Source organism: Sinohyriopsis cumingii, chromosome 2, assembly GCF_028554795.1.
Source record: "Sinohyriopsis cumingii isolate HCF-2022 chromosome 2, ASM2855479v2, whole genome shotgun sequence".
NCBI classification, from domain to species: domain Eukaryota; kingdom Metazoa; phylum Mollusca; class Bivalvia; order Unionida; family Unionidae; genus Sinohyriopsis; species Sinohyriopsis cumingii.
Genome location: NC_142962.1, coordinates 16,979,949 through 17,007,906, shown reverse-complemented (window position 1 = coordinate 17,007,906; position 27,958 = coordinate 16,979,949). Strand labels below are relative to the sequence as shown.

The window sequence follows — 27,958 nt, the reverse complement described above, 5'->3', positions numbered from 1 at the left end:
CACATATTCCTTTGAAATAAATGAGATAACATGGTTTGAGATGAAATTTCCACTGGATTTTGTAAATCGTTAATTCAGCTTTTAGTTTAAGCTCCTGATTGCTTTGTACCGTTAACTAATTGGATTGCAGAAAGGAATGAATTAAAACCAAACTATTATATTTCTGTTTCTTCTTCTATGAAGATGTAATAAGACTGGTTGAATTATTGTCCTTGAACTATTGTAAATGAATACACAAAGATTATTAGGTTTTAAAATACAAAAATCACCATCATCTGGACACTAATATTTCTAAATAACCCTCAGAAATGAATTGTCACATGATTACTGTGTTGTGTAGGTTAATATGCCAATGTATGTAATGAGGACGATAACCCATCATGATATCGTAACTTCTGTCATGTTGGACAAGGCGCAGTGACCGACGATTCCAAATAGTCTTTAGACTAAGTATATTATTGACGGTTTCGTCAAATAAAATTATATTTTAGTCATACGATAAATAGAAACATACATTTCTGCTCATTCCAAATAAAATTCTTGATACAAGTCAATTTTTTTAAACAAGAAATATTGGACGTTTTTCTTAAATTTACTTGCAACGGAAACTCCTTTAAAGGATCTTGTACGTATTTTATGAGCACTTATACCGACCTACTACGACATGGCATGACGTCTTGGTTTCATTCAAGACAAGTCGCTAATGATTTTGACTATGCCATCCACGTGGAATTCAATAACATTTGGGATGAGTTCCAGCTCTTAAAACTAATTACGATTACGTCCCTTGATAGAAGTCGTTTTCATCGATTGTGCACTATTTTATTTAACTTCATTTGTCTGACATGAAGATCACATTTTTCATCGTTTCATTTGATAAAACTAATCAAAATCGCCAAGGAAGAGACGATGCAACAATAAGAATGTCATGGAATTTTTTTAATAAAAATTTTAATTTACGCCTGTACCTATGTAGATATCGTCTTCATATTTAAATCCTCATTTTCTGATTTAAATCCTCATTTTCTGATTGTCGCCTAGATACATTTGGTCATTTTCTTGTGACTGTGTTTGCTTTATATTCATTCAGCTTTACTCTTCCATATTTAGAGTTTTTATATATGTAATTTGTCTATTCTTTTCTCTTGTGTTCGTATTTTTTCTTGGTATGGGGGAAATAATGAACGACCATTTTTACTATGAAAATGAAGATAAGCATATATTATATGTTATATGGGAAAATGTCGTTCTCAGCCTTTATAATTAATGTTCGATAATCAACTTTCCAAGAATCTTCTCAGTGGCGTGTTAAGTGTAAATGTTGCCCGGAGCAATGATGATGGCTCGAAGTGGTTTTGTCGCCTCAAGACTTATGGCGCTCTTTGGTTTTAACGCCAAAAGACCACTGGTGAACGGGGTGTCCACCCCCGTCAGCCCCTTATCCCGTTAGTACGCTACTGAGTACTCTCTCTTGAGCAAAGATTACTTCTTGCATCGATTCAGTCCAAAAATCCTTTCTTTCATATATCATAACTCCTCAATAAAAATAGTTGGCAAAAGTAAAGGCAGTTCTCTCAAACAGATATCAAGAATGTTCACTAAGATTAACGAAAACAAGAGTAGCAGATAAAAGTAACTTGACGATGACTTTTCAAAGAAATAATTTAGTCCCAAACTGGTTGACCCGAGTTAGAATAAAATGGGTAGTAACTTTATAAACAACAAAATACAAATATTTTGTGAACTACTTTTCGTGATCAGGAATTTGTGTTTGCGTCGTTGATTTATTTCATACATTTGTTTGTGATCAAATGTGTCAAGTTGAATTTAGGATCGATTAGAAAGTTTGAAAAGATGATTTTGACTTATCGAGACTGCTTCCTTACTTACCTGTGCAAGTCGTCCCATCCCTTTTATCTATGATATAGGGCCTTCTTAGCTGCTTTAGCTGGGAAAAATCAACTTGAAGTCCATATGTACAAGCGCAAAGTAGACTTAGCAGAATGACTAAGGACTCATGTCTTCCTGCTAGCCGCATCTGAAAAGATACAAAAGCAAATGTATGCGTTAAAACAAATCCATTAAATTTTGCACAAACAATACAATACGTGAATAATTGCGTGCATTCTGTATTTATGCGAGTGGAAATTTTAAACAAATATTAAATGGCTCTGGATAAGATTTATTTACCTATATTTTTAATGTTTCGCGTAGTTTTATAACTTTCCAGCGCGATTAAATATCGTATGAACATATTTTAGAACTTGTAATCGTGAGATGATGTTCCATAAAACAATGCAAAGCGCTATATTACGCTAATAAATGTACTATTATTACTAGTAGCTGATAACGGCCTTGTGTTCAAAATTGACCATGGACGTTTTCCTTTTGACGAGTGACGTTAGTGTGCTGTCTGACGTCATTTTTCATAGGTACGTGACTTATATATGTCTTATCTGGTACGTATATACTAAACTCGTGAATGAATAGAGTCTTGTAAAGCCATGTTTAATTCTGATATTGTACTAATGCCAACGAACAATTCATACGAATTTATACTAACAAAATATTGTTAATCAATTTTTCTAATCTACACTTCCTTTTACTCTTAATTTCGAATGAAAATCACTATGATCATAGTACAGTGGATTAACTAATTTGTGCGGATAAAAAGGTCACACGGTGGATTAAATACTTTATACAAATAAACAGGTCATGAGGTGATAACCGGGATGAAATGGTCACGACGTAGATAAACCTGTTTATTCGCAGGAGTAGAAGGTACAAAGCTAGCGAGGAATACGAGAAAATCACGCTCTGCGTGTCTGTGGAAAGAACCTGTACTTCAATGTTAAAAGTACGAAACTCTGTAACTTGTCCTGGATACCAATTTTGTTTTTATCTTTTCAAGGTCATCATGGAACTGTCCATGGCACCTTGAGACCATGAATGTTTACATAAAAGCTGTAAATGTTTCATATTCTGACATTTTTGTTCATACAAGTACGGTAATATCACAATATGTATTGGGATACAATTTTGCGGTTTGGAGATGAAACTGATTGTTTAGAAAGGATATTTGGAGGGTCACACTGTTTACTTTAACATCCAATCTCATCATAAACCTTTTGTCAAAGTTTAAATTTTGTGGATCTCCATTAACCACCAAAAAGAAGATAACTCTTCGACGAGTATTTAATGATTTTAGAACTTTCAAAAACTAGCTGTACAAGCAGGTATATGATTGATAGGTGACACCCAAGAATGCTGAGTAAATGCATATGGCGCTAGTCCTCACTATTCACAATTTTCAATGTAATTTGAATGTTTAAGCGCTTACTAGGATATTTTACGTCGCAAATTACACTTCCTGCTCGATGGTAATTTTTCGAGTTAAGTCTTACTAACGAGCATACTAGGTGATGTACTTGACCCTTCTCATATAACGAGTCAATCAGTCTTCTTTACAACTGACTTCATTAATATTACAATTGACCATGTTGTAGCACATATCTTGCCATTTACTTTCATTTATACTCATGTTTGTTGATGTGGCTGCGTTTTCTGAATATGTCAAAAGGTTGAGTATTGTTGGCTGTTTATAAGAAATTTTGCATCTTTAAACGGAGGACATACACTTGAAACTTTAGAGGTGAAAATCAATACAGTCTGTCTCAAACAGTGTACATTTAATTTATTTAACGTCGACTGCAGCAGCCTAGCGAAACGTTTTCAAGTAAATCATAAAGAGCTATCGTACTATATATATATATATATATATATATATATATATATATATATATATATATATATATATATATATATATATATATATAATTAACGGTGAAAAAATACATATAATTATATAAATAAGCAAGCAACTCGTGAGTGACCGGATGTAGTGAGAAAGTATTATAAGTACATCTAAGAATATGAAAATTAATTTCTGTACTTAGTTCACCAAAAACTTTCAGCAATAGATCTTGAATTCCACAAGGAGTGTGCTGGAAGAAAAGTTGAAACAGCTGAGATGTTTGGCTAATGAATCAGGGGAATACAAAATATAATGGTAAGCATCGTCAATATCATAGCCATGTGCACGCATGTAAATAACTGATTTCGCTCTGACTGTAAGCGGGGTAAATGTGTGTCTCAGTATAAAAGAAAGATTAGGGTAATTGTGGGTATCATCAAGCAGAGTTACAAAATCCAATCGTAGACGCCAAAACTACGTTTGGAAAATCTAAAGTCTGGAAGGGATTCCTATGATGCTTTTAGAGTTACATGGACGGTAATTAGATGCATAATTTTCCTTTGAGGAAGAAGTTCAAATAAATAGTCAAATACTTGATAATTTATAATCGAATACATTATAAATAATATCTTCATTTTTCTTCTTTTGTACACGAGATTCTCAAACAATTTCCGCCAAAAGAGACTCTCATGAAAAATATAAATTGTTCGAAAAAGTTACACGATAAGTCCGTGATCTAAGTAGAGACGATAGATTCGAAGTTTTATAGAATGCCACTGTTGCCTTATAACTTTGGAGTAAAGTCTAGACTTTGAAGATTTCAAGGAACCCGAATTTATTTATCTTTTATTTAAAGACGTGCTTCCTTAGCTACATTTCGTTTTCAAATTAGCAATTAATTGCTCTGGTTCTTATATTTTTGATAATGGTTAAGGTTTATCATGGGGCCTAATTGTGAGCCTTTTAATCAGGATACAGCTTTCAGAAGCTTTAGAAGAGTTGATGTTAACGTTCAAATGTTTGATGCATAATGGTACTATTATTTAGCATAGTAGTACTATTATTTAGCATAGTAGTACTATTATTTAGCATAGCAGTACTATTATTTAGCAGAGCAGTACTATTATTTAGCATATTAGTACTATTATTTAGCATAGTAGTTCAATTATTTAGCATAGCAGAACTATTATTTAGCATAGTAGTACTATTATTTAGCATAGCAGTACTAATATTTAGCATAGCAGTAGTATTATTTAGCATATTAGTACTATTATTTAGCATATTAGTATTAATATTTAGCATAGTAGTACAATTATTTAGCATAGCAGTACTATTATTTAGCATATTAGTACTATTATTTAGCATAGTGGTACTATTATTTAGCATATTAGTACTATTATTTAGCATAGTAGTACTATTATTTAGCATAGTAGTACTATTATTTAGCATAGTAGTACTATTATTTAACGTAGCAGTACTATTATTTAGCATAGTAGTACTATTATTTAGCATAGTAGTACTATTATTTAGCATAGCAGTACTATTATTTATCATAGTAGTACTATTATTTATCACAGCAGTACTATTATTTAGCATAGTAGTACTATTATTTAGCATAGTAGTAATATTATTTAACGTTTGAACCAGATGTTTTCAACACAATCATGCAATCTGTAAGAATTAGCTGCTTTAAAACAGCTATCAAAAAGTACAGTTGACGTTAGTATGTGTATCGGGGCCCCGAGTGGCCGAGTGGTTTAAAGCGCTCTCCGTTACGGATCACTGCCATCCCACCTCTGTCTGCATAGGTTCGAGTCTCACATTCGGCCAATGTGGGTATGTGAGAAAGCTTGCCAGTAGCTTCTCGAGGGTCGGTGGTTCTTTCTGGGAATTTCCCGGGTTCTTCCTCCACCATTAATACTGGCCGCCATGTATAGCCTATCATGTGCTGCAAAATGGCGTTAAACCCGACAACAACAACAACAACAACAACAATATGTGTATCTATACGACAAACATGGCTACAGGATCACTGATATGAAGTCTCAATAGCAATCAAACCCGAGTCGATATACACGTGCGATCACCGAGAATCACGAGCATCTAGTCTGTGATATCCGAGTTGGCTAAGTAACTGTCTTATGCTGATTTGTTTTACTGTTAATATCTTCAGACACAAAATATGTAAATTCAGCACCTTAAGATGACATTCTACAGTTGCATATGTTGCATCAGATTAGAGTTTTAAAGACTTTATATATCTTAGTCATTGCTTAATGAACTTTTAATTCCTTTTGTTTTGGTCAATGATTGATGGGTGTAGTTTAGGTTACAGAATATACAGCTTGGCCTTACTTCAGATGTGTACCTATAAAAAAAATCAGCTAGCTCCTCTTTGTCATTTTCTTCTTGGATTTCAGAGATAAATTGTAAACAAAGAGGGAAAAAGTGCATCTTTATTTTTATGTATTTTGTAATTCATTCATTGCACTTCCAAAATATGGTATTTAGTCTGGCAAAATTCGTTTTCACTGTTTAATAACTGCTAAGGATAGACTAATTCAGAGTAATTTTTCGAGGTCATTGGAGCAGCCATTTTGGTTAGGTGTGCATAGATTGTGTACCATTTCCACAAGCATAATGTCCAAAGAAATTTGAGCCACAGTACATAAAAGTAACACAAAGGTGTACCAACGTTCTGTCCACTGTGCATATTGCAAATGCACGCAACTTCACTTTACACACTACACCTTACACCTTACAGAAGTCACTCTCTTAAAATTAAATAATATGAGAAGAGCTGAGAAAAATAAAATGCGGTGTTTCATCTATTGCTAGACTATTTCATTCATGTCGGGATCAAAGTAGAGTATTTCCGAATGTGCCAGGTGATCTGTAGTACAAAATAATATTTTCATAATTTTCATTAAAATTTCAAATTTCATCATTTTGTGAATCAAGGTTAGTTCTTCGACGGGATACAATGATTCGCATAAAATAAACTCAGATATCTCCACCAACATTCAATCCATTAGACCGACAAGGTTCACAATATCAGTCGAATCTGATTCCCTTTGTAGTAACACTTAAATTAAGCAGAGTTTGTGTAGAATACAGTACGTTCAGAGCCTTAGCTATTTAAAATTTGATTAAATTTGCTTCTAATAATTGGAAAATGTGAAAAAAAGAAAGTTCAATAAATCAAATTAGAAAGTCCAATAAACCAAAGTAGAAAGTTCGATCAGGGCTTGAGGAAGAATTTTATTCATGATTTGGACCATGATTCGATTCATTTTCTCTTTGGCTTTATGTCAACCATTGAAAAACAACAAAAATTAAAAATAAATAACTTTTCAATCAATAACTCAAAGACCTTTGTTTTATTCTAATCTTAATGTATGTATGTAAGATAGAAGAGAAACAAATTTGTGCAAATATATATCAAAATGGATTTCATATAAAATTCTAATCCTTTTCATTAACGGAAGTGAACAAATTTTGTTGTCAATTATATTGATCGATATCCCATAAGTTATGAGACCATTACTCGGGAACAAGTTAAACGGGATGTGTTATTTAATCCTTCACCGATACGAGAAAATACCTTCTACCAAGATAAATGGCCATAATGGCTGTAACAGTTTCAAAATGTATGCAAGAAACGTTGGGGACAGTGTAAAGCCATAGAAGTAAAGGAAGGAACATAATATGCATTATTGGATTTGTGATAATAGCTGTGAGTAATTAAGAACTAAGTAAATTAGATACAACATCCACATCGCAGATGTATTAAGCACGCTGTGTTGTTCAGTAAGGCATCAGACCTGTAAACCAAAACTCAAAAAAGCATAGAAAAATATGTCATTCATGTGATTTCATGCTTCTGCTATGGCTGGTTTTACTATACCAATCGTTCATGATCGTACGTACCACGAATAGGAATATCCTCTATTCTTCAGAATTGTGTGAAGTATGCTCCGTTGATAAACATATTGGATCATATCAAAGTATTATTTAGACTGGTTTACATTATACGCATTGTGGTTTACAATTAAGTTTTTGAGTAGTTTAGAACATTTGGGACGAAACATTTTTAGCAAATAGATTCTGTTTTGTCAGAATATGTACATATATTATTATCCAGCTATGTACAAGCAGCTAATCCGGAAAAAGAAAAAAACTAATCAACATAAATCATTCATTTGTAGATCACTGGGTAAGACAAGTTCATATTTCAATCACAACATTTTAATTTGCTTGCACTAAACCAGACCTTATTTAGAGATGATGGACTCGTTCTATTTACGTACCTATTGGAACATTAAAAATGATGGTGGTGATTAACTTTGATCAAGAAAGGTCACTGACACTCGGACGAGGTTATTATATAAAGGCCAATGACACTCGGACAATGTGATTATATTGACATCAATGGCACCCAGACAAGGTAATTATATATAGGTAAATGACATTTGGACAAGATTATTATATTAAGAGTTCATGGTGGGAGGCATAGTATTGAAACCGTACTGGTCAACGCCAGACACTATATTATTATCGCAGCGTGAGCTAGACCTTGTGAAAATCAGATTAAACACAATAACTGACCACAAATCTTTTTTGGAAAGCATGATTTGTGCGATGCTATGTGCAAATGAGCATCAGAACATGATCAGTATGTCTCAGACTTAGTATACGGTTGCAAGTTTCAAGATATGACATGAACAACAAGTTAACCACAAGAACAATATAGTCCATATATCATTATAATTTGTTGTATTTATTTTAGAAAATCCAGATTTAGTACAGGCATATTTTATTGGTTTTATATAAAGATGTTAGAACATTATTGCAACAAGCACAGTAAATACTGATCGAAATTATGAACGTTAGACGCCAAATACTCTGCCTGAGTTACTAAAGCTCTAGCGTTTAGTTAATTATCTGCAATTTTTGTACTGCAGTTTCTATTTTTGTCTTCCGTAACCAATCAAAAATTGAATTTGCAGAAGTAAAGTTGTCTGTGTTTACTCCTTTTACAATATTCTTGCAAATTTGTCAATTTGCTATTAACTGATGTTCTAACTGACTGTTGACTGATTAGGCAATATGGCTTGTTTCGACTCCACCAGTCTTACCTGTCTTTCTGTGAAAGGAAGGTATATTTCAGGTAGAAACAGATGTTACTATGTTCTGCATGAATTTAATTAAATTTCATGAATATATATACGGGATGCAGTCGATTAGATCATGCTATTAATGTGTAAAGTTAATAAATGATACGTGTGTCGAAATGTTTTGACGAATTCAAGGATCCTGATGCTGATATCAATACTACTACTACTACTACTACTACTACTACTACTAATAATAATAATAATATAGAAAACGTGATGTATTCAAGACAAATGCCAAGGAAGAATACATGTGTACCGGAACACACATTTGTATTATAATGTATATTTAGTTTGTACTGTATTCTTGATCCTTGTCCATGATGGAAAACGTAGTTTTTAGTGAGAACTTCAGTTTTCATTTGTTTGTAAGTTAGAATTAGATGTTTACTTGAGTTTCAATTTAGGACCTAACATTGATTATTGCCTTAGAAGATTATAGAGGTTAACGTGTATACAGATTAGAATAATTTTCCATTAAGATGATCGAGTCTTTTTAATTGGGGATGTTTATAAGGATGAAATAAATAAGATTATTCAATCCTCTTTTCATTTTAGTCTGTATAAGCATTTACTGTTGTGTTCAGATATATTTTTGTTTATAAGACTCGTTTATTTATAAAAATATTTATTGAAATAACAAAGTGCTCACTAGAACACTATTTTGGAATTACCGAGGACTCTCTTAAAGACATTCTTGATTGCATCATTGTGATACAACAAGACTCTTGGTAAATCAGCACATTCAAGAGTATTTGTAATCAGCCTATTCAAGATTGGAATTCATTCGGAACACAGCTGAATTCATTCGAAATACTCTATACTTTTGGACCTGTGGTGGAACCTTTAGGATTTTTGGGGACTTAAATCACTAATATTGGAGGTTTGTATTTTAATTTTCACTCTGCATTCAAGGTAAATAAATCAGTTATTACTAAAATGTTAACAGAATGTTAATAGAGATCAACAAAGCAGTTCGGGGTGGATCATTTCGGTGGAGTCAGAAATAAAGCAGCTTCGAGGACGAATGAAAAGCAATACAATGCATATTTTGAGCCATGCCAGAAAATGGCCATTTTGTTAAACGTTGTTTCATGTAATATCATTAAGTCTTAGCGCAAGCGGTATTTCACTAGATGCCCAAAACCATAAAAAAATATGTATATTATAAATACACCTACTGGGGGACTTATTATTGATACAAGTGACCAAAAAAGTGTCACTCGAATGTTCATCACATCTTCAATGTTTCCATTTAGATGATATCTTCAACTCTATAGAATTCAATTACTGTTTTTGCTTCCTTTTAATTTTTCAATCTGAGTTTTTTGTACATAAACGTTACGATCAAATAAGCAGAACAGGTGAATGTTTTTCATGCATTACTTGAAATAAAACCACCATTTTTTCATGAAATATCGGCGAGTCCACCCACAGTGAAAATTGAACCCGAAGCGCTGCAGTTCTACTGTCAATAAGCACGATATAGATATATATATATATATATAAGGGTAAGCTCTCGCCCAGGAAGATTTTTAAATTTCGACCGACCCTTCACAAGCTGCCCGATATACAAACTCCAGTAGCATACCTATTTGTTTTCCAGTTACAGAGTTCAAGATACCGTCAATAGTTTTGGTTGTATTAAAATCTGGAATCATGCTACTTGTGTACAAATAAATGAGCAATATCATTCTTGATGTATCGCCAAAGCATGGATAACCATGTTTATTCATCATCGCAAACTCTTCTGTAAAACTCAAGATTTCCTTATCAGGATTGTAAACCTTAATTAGTGTCCAATTCGTTTATCAGTCAAAACCTTCATGAAACACAAATTAGGATTAAAAGTTAAAAGAATTAGACATTGTACATGCTATATAGTAAAACTTATCGAAATATCAGAACATCAAATATATTTTCATGGCCAGTCAAATATATTTTCATGGCCAGTCAAATATATTTTCATATCTGAACAAGAGTAGCGCGCATATGAAAATCACTTAACGATTCGCAATAATTTTGAATGCATACCTATTGCATACGAACTGGTAATAAGTAATCGGAACTTCACAATTTCTATATTTTACCTACGGAGTGTGTAGAATGACTGAATAGACCGTATCTTTGTAACAATGTGGGAAAAAGACCCAATTCCATATTACATTTGACAAAAGAGCTAACTGCCTTATATGAACATTGCCCCGAAGTTCTACTGTTTCTTGGCAAATACTATTGCAGTTGAATGCCATATTGTCCGAGATTTGTAAGATGAGTACAATATTCAACATAAACAACTTAATGTGTAGCAATAGAAATAAAAAGAAAACAAGATTATTGATTTAAACAATACATAGATAAAGACACAACATCAGAATTCAGTTAAGTAAAGAGAGAATAAAAACATAAAATACATTGTTACTGTAGAGGGTAATGATATCAAGGTGACTAAAGTACGAGATGCAATTATGGAAAACTGGAGGAAAGGTGTACAGCAATGTCACGCAAAAGCTCTTACCGACTTTGCTGATAAGTATCCGATTGGTCTGAAGATAGATCCCATGAAGTCCATATTTACTCGAAACTTGGAGGATAAAGAACAAATACCCCGGATAACACGATTTCGGATATTTTAATAACTAAGTTTATAACAATCTAGTTCCTTACGGGTGTATAATTTCTATCCTGTTGACGAAATTTTAAAGTAACTACGAATATTTTAATCCGAAAAAGTGTTTCTGGTGTCTTTTGCAGCAGGTAGTGGCAGCTTTATCCAATATCCTTGTTCCAGCAGTTGCTTTTTCTGACACCAGTGTGTCCAAGCGTCTATAAGACAAGGATCCACCCACGTCATATGTTAGATGGAATATCATTGGTCGAAAAATCTGCTCGGATTCAACATTCTCTTGTTGAATGGCTCGCTCTGGGTACTGATGTCATGCGCTGATTCTGACTAATTCATCTTCAATTGGTCTCTGAACAACGTAATGCAGGCTTGTATTATCGATCAACACGAGTTCACTTAATTCTGTGAGGAGTCGGTATACTACATTATGTATTGAAAATGCAAACTATTTGTCAATATTCTCCATTGGAGCTTTGCACGACTTTGATAATTTCAGTGGGATATAATAAAATAGAGGCAATACATGAGACGGCTTATCTCACCTGAATTAGGTTATGGTACAGTAAGCGTTGACTATTAAACTCTTGTCTTATATTAATATTTTCTTCGTTTAATAAACTTCGAGTGTGTCCTATTAGTTTATAGAATCGGGATTTAGTATAAAAATGCAAAATTTTAGCCGTCCCATTCATTCAAGTATACATGCTAATCCTTAAAGCTTAAATCTGATAATAAGTGAATTAAAAAGCAGATGATTAAATAAACAGCGAATGCTTATGTATCATTTCATCAACTGTAACAGAAATTATCACTTGCATGAATGATGGCATGCTAAAAAGGTTTGAGTATAAGCATGACACACGTCGGGTTTAATAACAATTGCTTTACCATGATTCAAAATATTACCAACGTTTTAATTTCTACGATCACTTATTATGGGTTGTAGGCCGATTTTCTTTTGAAAAATGATTTAGTATAATGAAAGTGACACTTGTTCATGATGCTTAATTCACATCAATAAATTCCTTACTGATTTTTATATAATATTAGGAAAGTGCAGCATCGTCTTCATATAGTGACATTCCTTGTTAGTGTACACAAAGTTTTCAGAAATGACTTGAAATGTAAACCCCTTGATTCAAATCCAAATAGGTAAGAAGATACATTTTTCCATCGTCTTGGTGATAGTCTGTTCTTGTCAGCAATATCAGTGAGTCAAAATCTAATGGAGTATTTTGTTACGTTTACGTTAAAAATGAGTCAAAATCTAAGGGAGTATTATATTACGGTTACATTACAACTGAGTAAAGATCTAAGGGAGTATTATATTACAGTTACATTACAACTGAGTAAAGATCTAAGGGAGTATTATATTACAGTTACATTACAACTGTGTCAAGATCTAAGGGAGTATTATATTACAGTTACATTACAACTGTGTCAAGATCTAAGGGAGTATTATATTACAGTTACATTACAACTGTGTCAAAATCTAAGGGAGTATTATATTACAGTTACATTACAACTGTGTCAAGATCTAAGGGAGTATTATATTACGGTTACATTACAACTGTGTGAAGATCTAAGGGAGTATTATATTACGGTTACATTACAACTGTGTCAAGATCTAAGGGAGTATTATATTACAGTTACATTACAACTGTGTCAAGATCTAATGAAGTATTATATTACAGTTACATTACAACTGTGTCAAGATCTAAGGGAGTATTATATTACAGTTACATTACAACTGTGTCAAGATCTAAGGGAGTATTATATTACGGTTACATTACAACTGTGTCAAGATCTAAGGGAGTATTATATTACAGTTACATTACAACTGTGTCAAGATCTAAGGGAGTATTATATTACGGTTACATTACAATTGAGGAGAGTAGACTGGTGTGCATACTACATTGCCATGTTTCTTAAATAATATGTACTAGGATTACGACAAAAACAATGTAAATAACAGGGCTGCTTAAATCACGAATGATATATGGCTCACGATAAATATCATGTCAAATGCAGCAATAATCTGCAGAAAAAGAACAGGTAAAATGCTAGTAGCTGAAGAAAGAAGCAAAAAGGTGGAACGTGTGACAAAATGCATTATAACTGGCACAAAGGGAATAGCCAAGTGAGAATCGACGCAGTAGTGACTAATATAATAGAAAATAATTAAATCAAACTGACATCATAGACTTTCTTACGAACATTGTGACTAAAAATTGTTATACAATTGAAGACTTTCAGACAAAAGGTTACAAATGTTATTTAAAGTATAAAGGGGACCGGATTCATCCCTAATGGCAAAAACATGGCGCTCTATACCTCAGTTCCGTGTAAATATTTGTTTAAAATAGAAGCTACACTTGCGCATCGATCACTAATATGGCCTTGACCTGCCTTGACAAACATACGTTTTCTCTTAAAAGCATGTATAATTAATGGCAGCTGAGCACGTGGGCATTGATATTATTCTTTCCTGTGTAGTTCCTTTAATGTACATAACTGCTATGAAATTACATGTAGCAAAATAGTTGCCAAATATATCGTCATTCAGTGATCATGCAGCTTTGTAAATGCTACTTGCACAAGAACTGAATGATAGTTAATGAATTTCGATTATAGTATAAAAAAAAGTCTTTACTGTATTTACTATTTAAGTGTAGTCGAGAAATTATTTGGACATTTGATATAATAGAAAAACACAGAACTGTTGAATGTCAGTCACAAATATTAAGGAAGTTATTGTCCACATGGGTAAAAGTTAGTCGCAACTAGAAAAAATATAATTGTCATTTTTACTCTTCCCGATACGGTAATCAATCGTATAACATGTGTGCACAGATAATTTTATCCGTAAAATTAAGTCGCTTCCAAGGAAGAATGTAGAAACATGTGGTCAAAGAGACATTACGTGGCATGTAAAGCACCTGATATGTCAGTCAGATTGTATTTGCTGGCATGATAAAGATACCTAAGCTGTATATAGCTAATTATTGTGTAATTGGTACTAATTTCAAATTTGAGTCATGAGAATGGGTTTTGTTTGCCAAATACTATTTCCTACTATTCTATATATTCCAAAGTAGAATAGACCGCATTTAGCTGTAACAATATCTAAAAATATTCTCAGTGTAGTTGGAAGTAATCGAGTCAAAGAGATGCTATTTTGAAAGACATCTGGCGTTTCAAATTGCCCATCATTTGGCAGAAAATTACTTGACAAAATGTCAGTAACTGAAAAGCTGATTATATTCTTGGAGCACGTTTCAACAGTTTCTTTCAAGTAATGTGAAATGAACCAGGAACATTTATTTCCTAATACAATGATTTAAACAAATGAGTATTTTCAGTAGAATCTCAAATTTTAGCAAGATTTAATTAATCAAATACAAACAAAACTGCTCGCCAACCGAGCCACGTTTAACGTAAATACATATGCATTATTTTTAATGACTCTTAATAACTGAAAAACAGTCTTGAACATATCAGTATTAAGACAAAGAAATCATTTATTTCTAATGCCTTAAAAAATATATCCATATTAGTTCTACAATAAACATTGGAACTGAGTTACGGGGTTTTGTACAGTCCAAGCAAACAGATAGTTTAGCCATTACAGATGCGAATATTTCAGGTTGACATGAAGACAAATAATGATTCTGTATACGGATAACTTGAGAGGTATCCACTGTGCGCAAGTAGATCCTCCAGAATTTGTATCAAAAAAACAGTTTACAATATCTCATGAGGGCTATGCAACAGGAATATCAAATCATGATCGTTAAATCTCAAACAAGTGATATAACATTACATTATCGAGTATATTTTTGGGAACTCCAACCCGTGGTGAATTTTCTTTTCTTTCTTTTAATAGCATTCGAGCGGACGTTAGAAAATTTTGCTAGAAACAGAAATGGAAAGCAGATGTATGTGGATACCTAAACCTTATTTCTCAAAATAATTGAATTTGTTGTATGATAAAATCCATATCTTGATTATAATAATAAAAAAGAAAGCTATAAGACGCAATTAGGCTAAATTACTTGTGTCTATATATAAGGTCAGAGAGAAGTAAATACTATATTATAGAAAGAGAGATTATAGTTTCAGAAAATATCTTCATTCTGTATTTAATATGAGCCTCTCAGACGATCCAAAAATGCCATGTTCTTTTATATTATCAGACTTTACATTATTGCATATATTAAACTAATTAATAATACATTGTCCCTTTTAAAGAAGAAGCAAATCAACTTTTTTGAGTACATTAGTACATTGCGAAGTCATATATTAGCAAAGTCATCACCTATTCGGATGCGCTGTTGCACGAAATATAGGTCCCGTTTAATGTATTCGTATGCCTGTTTGTACTAAACAACATTCACATTCTGCCTTAATAATTGCATACACAAGGTTAAACGATGTAAAGAAATGCACCGAGCTTTTGAGTAAACGTTAAATGAATTCTAGTGAGAGAGTTTGCTCTTTATGGTGAATAGCGTATACGGAATGTAACATTGCAAAGAACATGTCAACATGATGTTTGCCCCTAGGTTGTATATGAACAGGATCAAAACTGCTTCATATGCATCAAGCGCCTAAACGGGAATAATTAGAAGACCCCCACAAGTACAATGATCCAGATCCAGTTGGATTTAATCTTTTAACGATGGTAGCGAAGATAATGGATATTGGTTGCTTTTATGGGTTTGGTTTCCTCACGAGAAATATTTGAAGATCTCATTGTAAACGAGAACACTGGTGTTGACTAAACTGGATCTACATTCCATGGATAAGAGTTTTTCACTGAGCTTCTTAAATGTAACTGCAGACTCTGTTATACCATTTATTGTTTGGATATTTTGCAACTTGAGTGTGCCACATGAGATTTCTGCTTACGTTCCACTTGTATCACCGATGCTTGTAAATCAAAATGTGTGTTATATACTCCGTTGCAATCGATTGCGTCTAATGTTCTGGCACTATTGACACAGTAAGGCATTACTTTTAATCCCTATTGACCAATGCAATCGATTGCGTCTAATGTTCTGGCACTATTGACACAGTAAGGCTTACTTTTAATCCCTATTTATTATGAATAAATATTGCACAGTATTAAGGATACTTGGTAGAGGTGAGACGGCAGTGATCGGTAAGGGCTAGAGCTTTAGACACTCGGCCACCCGGGACACCTTTAAAACAAATCACAACAAATGAAAAGAAGCTTAATGCATGCCTCGAAAAGTGTCATTGGGTGAGTGGAGATGAATACTGACAATGTGACCATATAAAAAATGACTGATGACGTGCTAAGTTACTAAAACTAGAGTGCTGATAGAAGTAATACAAATGCTGGTGGCACATGGAGTCATATTCCAAAAGTGAAGTAGTACAGAAAACTGTCAAATTTGTGTACTCAGCTATATATTCATGCAGAAAACCATAACATCGATGTACAAAAGGACTTAAGTGTTTGGTTCATAGTCTGTAGGAAGAACAAGTTTGCTACGATGTAGGTGATACAGTGGAGGAATATGTCGACGCCATCAGGCGTGCTTATACGCAATACAAAAAGTGCTACTTCCCCGACAACATAAAATGTAATTTAATTTTTTTCATAAAAAGTTTTCTAAATGTATTATTTACTTCATCTTGACGATTTATTAACCGAAACGTTAGCTTCACGGTGCTAATTGGTTATCATATAGTAATAATAGCTGGACTCGCGCATTTAAGAATATCGGCTGTGAAAACACCTGGACAGTTCGTTTGTGTCTGTAATACGGAAATACGAACATCCGTATCGAAAGCATCTTCATTCATGTAATATTTAATTAGTGTCATAGAAAGGAAAAGAGAATGATCACTTCAGATCTTCCAGTAGAAGTTTTCCAAAGAGAACATTTATGAAAATGTCATTATTACCGAAAGATATTATTTCATAATCTCTTTCCAGTTGCTAGAAGGTTAAGGATGAAGTGGAAGCCTTGCACTAAGGGAGAAATTACTGTAAAAGTACTTTAACCTATATGTCTATGGCTAAAAACTCAGCAGCAAAACACAAATCAACACCGGTGCATCCACATAAGTAATAGTGACAGCAAAACATCAAAATAGCAGAGATAAATAACAAGATGACGGTTACCATTTTGGAACTATCTACGAATCATATACTGAGTCAGCTGCTTGAACGGTCCCTATTCCTATAGTTTTCCTTAACATCAGTTCGCTCGCCAATTAATACATGTTTGGAAAGCATCTTCAACAACTGTGCAATGCAGGTAAATCCAAATATAATCAGAAAGAATTTAAAGTGATTGCTAAATAAAATTAAACGATTATCGGTCATTTGATGGCATCTAGCTTGTGATTGTCTTGTTTCACCCTTACCAGTAGTATCACGTTCTGTTCTGAGTCAGAATTGAAACTTAATATTTCAAGTTTCTTCACAGTGTGTCCTAGTTTTAATTGTATCTGTTGGTTCCAGTATAGCGACACGATATATGTTTCTCTTTTCTGGACTTTTGAAAGTTCTTTTGACTTTTCGCAATGTTAAGGTACTTTATATTCGTCATATTGGAAGGATTAGAGTGACATTTTTATAATTTTCTCCACAGTCCGCTCGCAGAAATATTAAATATTTGCCTTACCCCATCTTTTACAGCAATTTATATAGCTTACATGTACTGAAATGGAAGAAATCTAAAAAATGTGATAGTCCTTTTTATGCATGGCCTTCCTCAGTTGTAAGCATCCTTTCCCTCGGTGGATGCAATGTTGACCTTATTAGGAAAAGTGAAATTTTCCCTGACACTGTATTGAGTTGTTTTTGTAAGACCTCTTTAATACAAAGGGAAGAATTACCACAAGGAATGACAGTGTCAAAAAGATCAAGCAAAATATCAAATATCAACTAGAGAAATAAACAAGTTTTACTCTAGTTATAAAATAGAGGTTGAAGTATTGTACAAGTATTAAAATTTCACCACGCCCATACGAATGGCCAATAGATGTAAACACGTCTTGGTAGATGAAAATCTACACGAGACTTGCAAGAAACACAATTGATGCACTTTTGAAAGTTTTACCATACACGCAACCCGAAACTAATTATTTAAAGAGGTGAATAATTAACATGGTTATCATGTAAATCTTGGTATAGTAGTAAATCATGGTATATTAGTAATGAGTTCACAATCAACGCATCGACTCAAAAGAGAGTAAATTTTTTCATTGTGTGATGTGGCAAAAGTACAACCCACGAATTAGTAAAAACAATGTCTGTTTTAGGAAGTGTAGCCGAGGGAGATTTTATCAGTTAATTATTTAATACTCCCAATTGCAATATGGAGATTTGAAAAAATATTTATATAACAGTGAAATGTGAAGACGACAGTACTAAACAACCCGTTTTTATCACCGTGTGTGACTAACGCGACGCATATTTTAGTTTATTCATTAGTTTTAACGCTCAGTGAAACACAGTCATTCGGTTAAGTTGCTTCCCCTTTAGAACTCATAGCCGAAATAAAGAATACGAATGATCATTGCTTCATGAAAGCAAAATATATTTTAATGCCAAAATATTTTATTTTTAATACCTAATAATATATAATGGAATTAGTTGGTGTATTTAATTTATTTTGAGAAAGATATATAGTGAAGGGGGGAAGGAGAAGATAGTGTTGGTATAGTTTAGTCGACTACCGTTATAATTATTGAACGGAGGAGATTAAAAAAAGAAAACGTTACTTTTATTTAAATACCAAGTCACACGCATTATATAGAAAAACAAATACTTTATGCGTGGTGACGAATTGTTTTGTGAATATGTTGAATATATAACACTTTTGGAATTCAAACAGAAAACATGTACATGTAATTTTTGGAATCAAAAATGGAGAGCAATTTACCTTTCTTTGTATGTGAGAAAGCTTGCCAGTAGCTTCTCGTGGGTCGGTGGTTCTTTCCGGGGTTTTCCCGGGTTCTTCCTCCGCCATTAATACTGGCCGCCATGTATAGCCTATCGTGTGCTGATAAATGGCGTTAAACCCTACAACAACAACAACAACCTTTCTTTCTTTGTTCACATCCCTGTAACTAATTGTTAAGCTGTACACATCCGTGTACCTAACTGTTAAACTGTACACATCTATGTACCTAATTGTTAAGTTGTACAATATTTCAGACAGAATGTACATTACCATCGCAGATAAGCAGTCAATTCTAACTGAAGAAGAATTAAACATTATATAATCTTTAACATTGTATAATGTGGTTTCTTTAATGAGGCAACATACCTATGAATTTGAACGTATTGAAAGACAAAGTTTGTAAACCCACGCGACATAACTCTTTCTAAAGTATCGCGTGTGCAAATTCTTGCATTATAATATTTAACAATTCTTGATCACTCTACATGAGAATAAATATTTTCAGTTGAAGGAAGGTCTTTAAATTTCACAGCATTTGGTCTTAAATAAAACATAGGGGTTTTATAAGCTGTGACCTTTCACTTTAACAAAAAGGTCAGATGAACAAATAGTGGTATTCATCACCGATGTAGTTTTTCTTGCAAAGATCATATTTTCCTAACACATTATCTATATTGAGCATCTGTGAATATTCAGTCTGTATTCGTGCAAATGTAAACACGTGTTTCAATGTAAAGATATACTAATTAATTTCTAAAATGCAAAATTACGTATATAACTGAAATAATTATTACCGTTGGATGAAGTAGCTACGTTTGCATTTTAATTGTTATATATATATATATATATATATATATATATATATATATATATATATATATATATATATATATATATATATATATATATGCATATATATATATATAACATAGCTTTTGTAGCATGGAGATTCTTTATAGAGTCCTGAAAGAAATCGATCTTCCCAACTGAAATCAATATATGCTTGATATATTCCATCTATTTGTAATTATAATCCATTTTCGGCTTGTTATATAGCATAAGACCTAATTTATTTGAAATTTCGTTCCCTTTATAACTGAGATCCAAATTGATGTAATGCGAGATTGTTTGTATACTGTTTGGCTTTCTACCCAATACAGCATATAGACAGGTGTACGTTTCCTCAGTGCTGTTTTGTTTTTGAGGAATTCGTTGTGAACATGTTTAATTATATGAGTATTCTCTAGATCCCAACTTCACAACCATAAAACTTGAATGGATTGATCGTCAGCCCTGAATGGTAGTCATGGTCGATATGATCACTCAATTTAGTATTCATGACACAAAGATTCAATTACGTCCACATAGCCTTTTCATACAATGAAGACTGAATGAATCCACTCTAATGGAGTTCAATTGGTTATATTTTTCTGGTCTTCTGGGAAAGAACAATGGGGTTCATCATTCTTCATTGGGAGACTATACAACTCAATTACATGAAAGCGATACAAAGACACGTCATCTCCTACTTCAGATTGCCTTATACATTAACCTAACCGAACCGTAACCAGTATATTTTGCGATCTCCGTCTACCATGACTATTGCGTTGCCGCACGTAAAATAAACTATTATTATCATTTCCGTAGAAACCAGAAGCTTCAAGAAGATGACTCACGTTTCACCAAGAACTATTTTTGGCCGTCATTTTAATTAAAATACCACTTCAGCGTCAAATTACATTTCTCTCCCACCCATCGCACGCCGCGTCTCAATTCGTTTGAGCAAAGGGCTTGTAAAACCTCAGATATAGTTGCAAATGGAAAATATAGTAAAGTATTAAATCTATCACCTGTATCAATGAAGCTCTGGATTAAACATAACCATCATCTATATATTACACAACGCTGATACGGTAGCAAATTGCACATAGGCCAGATCGTTTGATTTAATATTATGCTTCACTTTTAGTTGAACTACTTGCACTGCCAAGATGAATGGAACTGACATTAAAAGTTATCTCTGAATAAGGCGTATCAATAACTTATAGCATGTGTCAAAGTTCAAACTACTGGCAAACTGGAGTACTATCACTTACTCAATATATATATATATATATATATATATATATATATATATATATATATATATATATATATATATATATATATATAAGCGCAAATTGAAAGATTAGAATATTCCTGTACAATTACAGTTAAAAAGATTTGTCTATAATATTGTATTAGTGAAAAATGATGATCAAACCCATTGACAGGGCGTGATAATCACTTCAGTTCGCAATTGTCAACCTCTATAATGACCTGAAAAGACCCTATTGGAAGAGGAGGAAAACCAAGGTTTCATCATTACCATACTAGAAGGTCCAACGGTCAGGCAAGAATTCAACCGTATCCTCAAAAACAAGTAAAGCATACTTCGCGAAGAGACGGAAATGACTTCACATTCTTTCAGCAGTCATGAAAGTTAAGGTTCTAGGCTACAGGAAAGCACGTAACGAGGAATGACCCCTACCAAATTCGAATGATATTGAAGAAAGAAAAAACAGATTGAAAGAAACACATACTACAGGCGCAATCAGCAAGGCCTAAAGACAAGATTTCACAATATTTAACTATCAAGTACAAAGAATAAACAAATAACGCAAGAAATGAATAGCGACACTAACAGTGAGATTCAGGGCATGGAGACTATATAAACGATCACAAAGAGGCGTAAAAGAGACTACAAAATAGATAAAATCCTACATCTGAAGAGTACAGCCTGGAATATCATCCCCAACGAAAGACAGAAAAAGGCCGGAACACACTTTGAAAGGTACTGAACAGACCAGGCCTACCTGTTACAACCTTTATCCTACAAGCCGAATTTGGCCTTGACATCAGTCCGGAGGACATGAATGAAACAGACGTCAGATAAGCCGTCAAAGCCCTAACAAATGGGAAAGGTCCTGGCGAGCACTGCATCTGCACAGAAAATATGAAGACAGAAGATAAGAAACTCCAAAGATCTTTCGAGAATATCCCAGAAGATACCGGAGAGAGAAGATGCCCCTGCCATGTGGAAAACTGGGATCATCGAGTTACCAACAACGGTGACGATGGTGACTGTAACAACGGACGAGGAATCACCCTGCTATCCCTCACCAGAAAAGTCTTCAGCAGAATCATTCTGAAGAGGATCGCTGTCACAGCTGACGACCTTATCAGAAAGGAACACGCCGTATTTAGGAACGAAATACCCTGCATTGACCAGATTTTCACAGTCCGACAGATACCATAGCAGACAAATGAACTGAAGACTGCTGTCTACATTAATTCCGTAGACTTTGAAAAATATTCTGACAGTCTTTAGCGTGACTCAAAATATCCAGGTTGTATTGTATCCAAAAGAAAATTCTAAACCTCATCAAACGTCTGCACTAAAATTTCCAATGTAATGTCATTTTCGACAACCATCTCACAGACGGCTTCACCGTCAACACATGCGTGAAGCAAGGCTGCATCCTTGCATCTTTGTTCTTCATTTTCGCCATCGACTGGCTGAGGAAAGAGACAACTTTGATAGCAAAGGCGGAATCATTTGGATTCTCACCTGTTCCTTAGAAGACCTCGTCTACGCCACAGACATTGGTCTGTTATAAAATCGATATATAGTTATAAAAAGGACAGATAAACTCAGTAAGACAACTATCAAGTTAGGACTGAAAGTGAACTGTAAGAAAACTAAGTTATCGAGGAAAAAAACCATAAAAAACAACGATCCTATCACTGTAAATAACTAGCCAATATAGGATGTAGATGAATTATTCATTATCTTAAAAGCAAAGTGACCACAGAAGGAGACTAGGAGAAAGAAGCAGCAACAAGAATTAGCAAAGCAAATCAATCATTTGGTATGCTTAAATATATATGGACGTATAAAATACTTGAACTCAAGACCATACTGAGGATTTACCGCAACAATGTCATCTGAGTGCTACTCTAAAGCTTTGAATACTGGAAGCTAACATTAAGAACAGCACAAAACCTTGAACTCTTCCAAAAGAAGTGTTTGAGGAATATTCATGGCATCATCTGTCCAAACTGGATCAAAAATGATCTCCATCAACGGAAATAACAGTATTTCTCTAACCAGATTGTGAAGAAGAAAAGACGGCGATGGCTATGGCATGTATACCGAATGTCACTTGAAGCACCGTCCAGGACACTTTCCGCTGGACCCTGGACGGGGGACGAGAGAAAAGTCGGTCGAAAGAGACATGAATCAGGATTAAAGAGATGAAGGTATGTGGCCTGACATGGAACACCATCAATACGTAGGGCTGCAGACCGTCTGCAGTAGGGCTTTATGGTCTAAGCCTTATGTGTCACCTGAGGCATAACGATGGAATGAGAGTGAGATCAAGATCCCGGAATGAAACACAGACGTATTTCATATACAAATTCGTTCCGGTATTAATTTATGGTAGTGGAAAGCAGACATTCAACGAACCCATTTCCAATACAATCACTCACCAGGAAAATATTGGCAAAAGCATAACGTGAGCATGAAGAAATGGTACTCCATTCGTGTATTATAGGTCAAAACGTAATCTCGAACCCGGCCAGCACAAACGCCTACAATAAGAAATCATACATTCTTGACAGTAGTGTAGATGCTCAGTGAAAAGAATGGATATAAAGTGTGGATGTCTCATTAATAAAAATCCGATGGCCAATCACTAGAATTGCTTAGATCTATGAGAGAGAGAGAGAGAGAGAGAGAGAGAGAGAGAGAGAGAACTTAAAAATATCGAATAATGACAAAGCTTTTCCAATAGCCGAGTTAATTGTTTGAGACCAAGAGACATTTATCTTCACTGTCCGAATTGAAGCTTTTAATCTCGACAATACCTAAGAAAGTCTAGAAAAAATAATTTTATGAAAACTAAGCATGTCTGCGATTTTGCATTGGTTCCAAGAATGACAGATTGCCAAGGGAATTTGTTTGAAATTTAACTTATATTAACTGTTAAGCTATGTCGTGGTTCGCTGTTTTGACGATCACTATTGTTGTTATCCAGACTGTGTTTATTGTCTTTGATGAAACTTTGACACGATACAAATTGTCTGTCGGTAATTGAATTGTTAAAGTACACTTGATGCCCATTCCCCTTAGATTAGGCTTGTTTTTCGTCTAGGCTTGAATGGTGGGTTTCATCGACTGAAATCAGTTGTTTATCTGTCAATGTCAGGAGCCCAGTAGCCGTTTTAACGTGGCAATACTTATGCATTGACAATGATAAGAGGTATGCAAATGTGTGCGTTTCGCCCACGCACATAAACGTTTCGCGTGTAAACTCGAAAAGAAATATCGAGTTCAGTTCGAACAGAGTAATAAACAATCTAGTCTTTAAATAAGTAACGATCTCTTGTTGTAGTCAAGATTGATTTCGACCTCATTACTTGTTGTTTTTTTTTTTTTAAGCTAATGCTGTTTGTTTTATTTTTAAGTTAATGCTGTTATTTACTATTAGAAATTAATACTTTTGTCAGATAGTCTTCTTTTTGTTGCAGTGTTTAAATTTGTTATCCACAATTTTCAAATCCGCTAAAGAGCTGCAATCAATTCATCAACTGGGAATACATAACGCCAGTATGTCCGAAATGTAGATATCGCCAGTATGTCCGATATGTAGATAACGCCAGTATGTCCGATATGTAAATATCGTCAGTATGTCCGATATGTAATTAAAATATTTCACATGTATTAAAGCAGACACTTAAAATTCAAATGCTCACGATTATTTCTCAAAAGTGGTCACTTTCACGACCTTATTTAATGTTTCATACACCGACCTCTTAAGAGTCCTAATTTGTTGGGTGTACACGCAATTTTCCACTTATTTTTGAGAAACGTTATTATGGAATAACCATGCCTTTTTAAAGTCTAAACATGTATAAAATTTAACATATTAACATATTAATAATTTATATATTTAATTTTATTTTTTTGCCCTTTAAAATTTAGGTCATACCCAGAGATATAGTTTTAAAAGCTTTCAATATTAATTTTGCACTATATTTATTGATGAGTTACGAGATTGTATGACCTTCGCAAGTGACAAATAATCGATATATATTGGTGCAATCTTAATATTGAATCTTGTCTCTTCAACAAGAGAATGATGCCCAGAAATATGTTATTTTAACATACTGACTTCGATACTTCAGATATATACTCATTATTTACGCACCAGGAACGGTTGTATGTATGTATGTATGTATGTATGTATGTATGTACGTATAATTTGAAAGATTGCAATTTTACTGAAGGAAGAAGGACTACATAGCTAATTTAAGATTGCCAGAGTCTTGTGGACAGAATCTCGATTTTAGTGAGGCGTGGAGCAGACACTTGGACACATGTTGGATAAGAGAAAATTATTTGTGCGGCAGATAATGAAATGTGGTTTTACCTAGCTGATCCCAATAAAGGCAATTTTCAACTGTTGACGGCCATCAGTTAGTAGTAGAAGTTGATGCGATAAAATACAGTCAGGTGTAACTGTGCATCTACGAGGTTCATGTTAAAGTAATCATGATCGATGTATCAATATAACTCCGTGTGGTTGGAAACTTTCACTTGCACGCAGATCACCCATACATTCAGCTGCAAACATTAAATTTAAAATGTTGACAAATGTTGACAACTCGACTTTTGAATTGACTCCTCTGTCCAGTCAAGCCTATAAGATGTCTGATGTATCTATGCACGCACTTCAATGTCAAGGAAGAGATAAGATAAATCTGTTGAGCAAATATTTGTTGATTTCTTTGTAGATAATTCAGTTTTGATTCAAAACCCTTGTTTTGCAACGTTCTGGTGCTAATCCTTATTTCATTAACGACTCATGCAGTTAAAATGTTAATGGGATATGATATCATCAGGTCCTCTGCTATATTTATATTGTTCGTGCTGGGGACACAAGTTTCCGGTTATAGTGAACTTTCCCGTGGTCTAACCTAACAAAGACAGTCCAAATATTTCGGGTATACTGTTCTCATTATATCCTGCGGGCCATGTTCGCCATTCTCTTATTAGAATCAATTTTTCTTTTGTCAATCTGATATAAGATTCTCCAGATAAATCCAATAAAGACCACGCTATGATGTTTGGTTTGTAACAAGAGTTACGTTCATATAGGGATTTTGGTTTGATTTGGGAAATATGTCAACTTTACTAGCAGTTAAATGAAATACTTGATATACCTGTAAATAATTCGAAAAGTAATGATGATAAATGTTCTCACATGTACTGACTGTCCTTCATACAAATACACTCTAACAATAAGTGCCAACTTTGAGATAACCAATGCACGGTAACTGCTGAAGGTCGCCAAATGACCATGACCAGTTCTTATCGAGTAACGCGGGAACGGATCAGCCGCCACAAAATAAAATAAAATAATAAAAGAAAATACTAATTTATCTTTCCTTTTTCATGCGTATGTGTTTGTGATTTGTATTTGTACAATCATTGCCTCGTTATTCTCGTGTCATTTTTGTCTTTACTGTGAAAAATTTAAGGAAGGAAATGAGAGTAGATGATGAATAGAGGGAGGAGGAGGAGGAAAAGGTTGATGATCCCAACTATTCTCACGAACACAGACTGTCCTTTTGATAAACACACATTTCAATACATGACCAGCTATTACACACTGATCATCATTATATTTGTTTTATTGCTCTGTTATTTTGTTACCATTTACTTCTTATATCATGTGTTCCATTGTGCTATTTTGGGGTCAAAATTAGTTGGTGATGTATATAATGTTTGTAAATTACAGTTTGGTCTGGTTTGGTGTTGAACGGTACAACTACATATGTAAGGTTATATAGTGAGATGAAAATTGTGTGCTTTACTCAACGACGCACCGTAGAATCTGACCCGAGCTAATCTGATGGTAGGATTCGAACCTCCATCCTTACGTCGCGAGTCCAGCACGGTAACTACTGAGCAACCACAGATACCGACTCCATTGTTTGACCCTTACAACATGCAGGAGATGCATCAGTCCTAGTCAACACGCTCGAGCCCACATGACGTAATTTACAAGACATGGAAGATAATTATCTTTGATATTTTAGTGTTTATGTGAAAACTGAGGAAAAGACGCTCATAAAATAAAAGCCCAGGAGATGGAAATTAATTTTAATGTTTCTGGAATTTCATTACTAGCACTATTTATATCATTTGTAAGCGTGTTTCCTCCGTTATTACAGTTAATCAAACACATAAGTATAACAATTACAGACAAATCTCCTACATTACGAATAAAGCGTAGAAGGGTTCGTATTGACCGTCTGTAAGTCGTTTGCATTATAGTTTATAAGCATACATATGACGGACAGATACGTACACCCCCCACCCCCTGTGGAGATCACCTGCAGAAATTAT

General features: G+C 34.0%; 1 protein-coding gene across 2 annotated transcripts in view; it reads right to left on the bottom strand.

Moving 5' to 3' along the window:
* Positions 1-27,958, bottom strand: part of LOC149804382 (neuropeptide prohormone-4-like) — a 172,906-nt gene that overhangs the window by 44,745 nt on the left and 100,203 nt on the right. The window contains exons 1-2 of one of the 2 annotated variants that reach the window (XM_089939600.1): positions 11,447-11,747; positions 1,891-2,038 (exon numbers count right to left, since the gene is read on the bottom strand). In XM_089939600.1, the coding sequence (XP_089795726.1) occupies positions 1,891-2,038; positions 11,447-11,500 (202 nt within the window). In that variant the 5' untranslated portion in view covers positions 11,501-11,747. Of the gene's footprint in view, positions 1-1,890; positions 2,039-11,446; positions 11,748-27,958 lie in introns of those variants that run through there. The other variant, XM_089939610.1, reaches the window with a different exon arrangement.